The sequence below is a fragment of the Priapulus caudatus genome, unplaced genomic scaffold (genome assembly GCF_000485595.1).
Source record: "Priapulus caudatus unplaced genomic scaffold, Priapulus_caudatus-5.0.1 Scaffold829, whole genome shotgun sequence".
In the NCBI taxonomy this organism is placed as follows: Eukaryota; Metazoa; Priapulida; class Priapulimorpha; order Priapulimorphida; family Priapulidae; genus Priapulus; species Priapulus caudatus.
In genome coordinates this window covers 48,437-53,310 of record NW_014577890.1, presented here as the reverse complement: position 1 = coordinate 53,310, position 4,874 = coordinate 48,437, and the positions used below count along the sequence as shown (strand labels likewise).

General features: G+C 44.4%; 1 protein-coding gene across 1 annotated transcript in view; it reads right to left on the bottom strand.

Annotated features, from left to right (window-relative positions):
* LOC106813817 (aspartyl/asparaginyl beta-hydroxylase-like) overlaps window positions 1-4,874 on the bottom strand; it is a 39,886-nt gene that overhangs the window by 7,825 nt on the left and 27,187 nt on the right. The window contains exons 7-9 of the mRNA XM_014818046.1: window positions 4,474-4,551; window positions 2,625-2,768; window positions 300-429 (exon numbers count right to left, since the gene is read on the bottom strand). Coding sequence (XP_014673532.1) covers window positions 300-429; window positions 2,625-2,768; window positions 4,474-4,551 — 352 coding nt within the window. The remainder of the gene's footprint in view (window positions 1-299; window positions 430-2,624; window positions 2,769-4,473; window positions 4,552-4,874) is intronic.

Below are 4,874 nucleotides of genomic sequence, written 5' to 3'. Positions count from 1 at the left end.
CGCGCGCGCGCGCGCGCGCGCACGCACGCATGCACGCACGCAGCCTTCAACTGCTCATATCACGAAGCCTATATAATTTTACGACATGTACCCAGGCCCCACTGCCAATGTTTCAGACCCTACAAATTACACACCCAGCCTTCCACTGAATATTTATATCACACATGCACGGTATATAAATTTCACCAAACTCGCACTGCCCATGGTACAGAGCCCCTACATACCACATACCCTGCCTTCCTTTATATATACACTATATTCTACGCCTCCTTCTTTCCTGTCCGTACGATGCTACACACCTTTCGAGTAGAGGAAGAATCGCTTCCAGTCTCCCTCTGTGTAGCTGATTCCTTCCACCTTGAAGTTTTCGTCGCGTTCGTACACTCTCACTGCTTCATCTCGGATCACCTCCCAATTGTCCTCCAGCGACTGTCAACCAGAGAGGAAGCCAGATTAGTAGCTGCCAGTGTATTCTATTTAGCTACGTATTAATATAAAATTCACCATTTATGATAAATTTTTATTAGTTCATTTGTGTTTTTCTTATTTATGATTATATATTCGAGATTTAATCTATTTTTTTTTCATTTTTTTTCTTTTTTAGTTCGTGTGTACGGCTGCCGGTGGCGCCACTGATGCTGGCGGTGTTGTTCTTTTGTAGGAGGGAGGGGGGGTATTAGCCAGCGTTCGCCATATAAGGTATAGTTGCTGTTTTAAGCCAAATGGGGGTTTTTACTAAATGTTTACGAAGAGTATTTGTGATTGGCCACAATATATCCTAGTACCCATACGGTACAGCGGCGAAGCGTTCGCGTTTGGCCCGCGCCGTGTCTCCCAGCGGGGTTTTATATCAACACGGGCCTACTTAACACGCGCTATTCGAAGTCTACATCAATACAATGAATATAATTAGAGGGCTATTCAATCAGTGACCGGTCGATATATGACAATGATGTTTGGGCGCAGTTTCGCGATAATAGAGGGCATGCTAATAGAGGCGCCAATACGATGCGCTTTTATTCTCGTGGTGACATGGAGGGTTATTTACGACTGGATTTTATTGATGGTATGCAGCGTTAGATAATATAAGAAGATAAAATTCGGCATCAAGATTCTACGGGGTGTTCTTGTCTCCTCGCTTCGAATTGCATGTAACCAGAGATATAGACAAAAACACGCGAGATTGTATTTATATCCACGGCGTAAAACGTTGTTATATATATATATATATATATATATATATATATGGCTATATCTCATGGTTACTTCCGCGGTATTGCATTGATTGATACAGTTTGTGGTAATAGTGGTCCCCGCTTTATCAGGCCCCGGATAAAGAGCGCATCACTTGAACGACATGTGTCTTTGAAACACGCGAGATTTAGCGCACTTACGCACTGTTGAGACCAAATTTCGTATATATTTGTACAGAAGTCCTAGTTGTAATAGAGTCACTCATTGACCTTGCTAGCGTGCCTCGGACTGACCGTACGTCGTGTTTTAGTGCTATTGGTCAATAATATTCACTTGAGATCAAGTATCACGTGGTAGTGAATACCGGATAATACGTTTTACGAGACTATATGCGGACACTATAGAGTGGGCTATGTGGTGTACGTAGTACAGGCAGGATTATAACGCCGAAAACATATGGCAGTTCTTTCACTGGAGACGGAGGGAAACTGTTTCGGTGAGAATTAGTTTATAATGGAAGTATCCATCAGTATGTCGTATTTTATCGTATGTTGTAAGTAATAGAGTATCATAAATAAATTCTATCAGGGACGAGTGATTGTGAAAGTGTACAGCCTATATGCTGATTTACCTATTTAAAGAGTGCATGTTCTAGCAGAGTTATTAAACAGCCGGTGGCTTTCATGAGTATTGTGCGTATATTCAGCACGTGTTTAGTATATTGATGTTATCTCTGGTAACGTAATTATTTAACTGTTTAGATTCTTTATAGTAACTTCTGATATTTTCTGAATGCTTTGTACTTAGTATTCTTGGTTATTATCTTTCAGTTAATCGTCAAGTATACGTCTTAACGCATTAAAGACAATATATCCCATGAAGGAACCGTCTCCGTGTTTCATTGTAATTTCGGGTTAGCCATACGCTCGTTATTTTAGTCAGATAAGAGGGACGGACCCCCTCTTAAGCAGGATATTTTCTGCAGCGCAAACTTCTGATCGTTGTAAAACAATCTTAAATAGAAAAGCAAACTAACTGCCGGATTTGTTTGAGCAAATTCTGAGCATAATAAGGTCACAAAACGTTGTAAAGCTGTAATATTATTAGTATTGCATGTACGCTGTGTATGTTACACAGTGCATAGTTCGAGCAGGCGATTCCTTAAAGTACGAATACCGAACGAGGCACGCATGTGCGACTCGAAACTGTATTCACCGCTTAATCGGGACCACCGCTTAATCGGGACCACCGCTTAATCGCTCACGAGCTCTCGCTATAAAGCTGGGAAACCACTGTATTCGCGACGGGAAATCGATCGCTCGGATCAGGAGTTCCGATCGATCGTTCGATCGGCAAGGAATTAGATGGATTCGTTTGCAAACAAACGCTCCAAAAGATTCCCTGTATAGTTCATTGCGAGGCGAACCTACCAGTATGGCGAGTTTCTGATGGAAATCCTTCTCGCTCCAGAACGGCTTCGTTCGCAGCCCGCCGACGTTGTAAACGTTAGGAGAGCGCTGATACATGGATGGGAAGAGCCCTTGCCTCGCTCCGTCCTTATACAGCTGGTACGCCTGCAAAACATCCGACGGCGAAGAACGCAGAATGATGAGAGCTAGCGCGTATACGTACGTACACATGACGTAAGCACGCACGCATAAGACGGTGGGAGGGGTGGGGTGGATGTCTAAAGATAACTACTAAAGATAACTAAGGGGGTATTTTGACTGCGTGGCGTTCTCCGAAGCCGGGAGCGTTTCTTGCGAGACAACGTTCGTTAGCGAGAAATATCTTCGCATATAATAGCATCGGCTCCAACGTTAACTTCGTTAGTTTTCCACAACGTTCGCTTTGGTATTGGAAAATGTCTTCGCGTATAATATATTTGGCTACAGGGGATATTCATCGCTAAAAAACACCCCCTGGTGCGACACTGTTGGTGAGAAGTAGCTAGCAGACGATTTTTCGAACAAGACGTTGATTAATAGAACGCTTCGATTATAATGACTCGCACTGTTGGGAAAAGAATTTCGCTAGCGCGGCAATCTGCCTGCGCGATACTGCAACGCCCTAGAGAATGATAAATGTCTCTCGGTGTGAGATTGGTTCACTTTGACGCGTTGCTTGCGTCCGTGCAGGCGAGTAGGAAAAGGTGCGATTGCCCTGTGCCCCTTCTCGCATCCGTTGGCATATGCTTTATGCTTGGCGTTTTTTACTTTAGTACGTGGTTACTGTCCTGAGTTTGCTCGGTACATATTAGAGGGGGCGTCAGGGGGATATACTGACACGCGTTTGACATGCCGGATTAACGTTAAAATGGCGACTGAACATGTAAGGCACACGCCAACTTAATGTAGCTAAGGTCGTGGCTGTAGTTAGAGTCATGGGTGTAGTTAGCGCCATGGGTATAGCTAGGGTCATGGGTGTACGCAATGGGTATAGCTAGCGCCATGGGTATAGCTAGGGTCATGGGTGTACGCAATGGGTGTAGTTAGCGCCATGGGTATAGCTAGGGTCATGGCTGTAACTAGGGCGTAGACACCCTTAGTTAGAGTAGTGGTTTTAGCTAAGCAAGTGTTGAGATCGCGAAGCCTTCTAGCTGACACCGCGTACACTAGCAGACTTTATATCGAGGTCTGCTAGCAGTCTGCGTCTCTGGGGTTTACGTAAGCTCTTCGTTATTATAGACACCCGCGTACACACGCCAGTAGCTTCACAGCGAACTGTTTTTTAACGTGATCTACTGAGGTGATTCAATTTCGCGTTGATTGAACAAACCACGTGCTGACTGAATTCAGGCGACGGGTAATATTGACCAACAAAAAACCCCGCTCGTGGTTATGCTGTCATGGCGCACGGCCGCTTCGCCGTCCCCAGACACTCCCATCTGTGGATTGATATCGCCGACGGACCTTTTTCTGCAGCGAAAAACACCGCGACTAAAATATTCTCGTTACTAACAGGCATCGCGAGCGTCCACTACGTAAAACTCGCGTGATTGCCTATATGTGATATTATATAGGCCCGTGTCTGTCCTTTTTTGCTCGATTCTACAATTTAAATTTGCCAGGGTCAAATTTGAGGTAGATTACTAGTGAGATTAGAGATTTTAGTATATATATATATATATATATTATATATATATATAATATATTATGTAGCCTATATTATAATAGAGCAATATTACGCTATTTCGTCACAGGCTTTCCGCCACTATCTACGTGATCCGCAGTGCATTTACGCGTGAGATACTAGGTCACAAAATAATAGCGCATTCACTTCATGTGTTTTCCTTCTCTGTAGAGCGAGTCGCCGAGATGCACGTAGAACTTTGTTGTCGACGGTACCGTCGGCGCGCTATTGATCCCCTTCCGCAGATGTGGATGGCAGCTTCCGGCGTTGTTCTTTGCGATCTTGTGATGTATCCCTGTACGCATGCGCGAGTCCGTTTTCGGGTCTTTCTGCAGGACCTGGAACACGCAGGGTAGGACGCGCCTGTGATTGTTACCTTTATTCGTCACGTGGTTGCTACGTGCGTGTTCAGCAAAATGAAATTCGGCGAATGAGGTTCAAGATTTGATCGAGGTGTTTGTCTGACTTTAAACTCGTGCGATGAAACGAGAATTGAGAATCACACGCGTATTTCATTGATCACGTGTTGCCACCAAGCGACTGCCGTC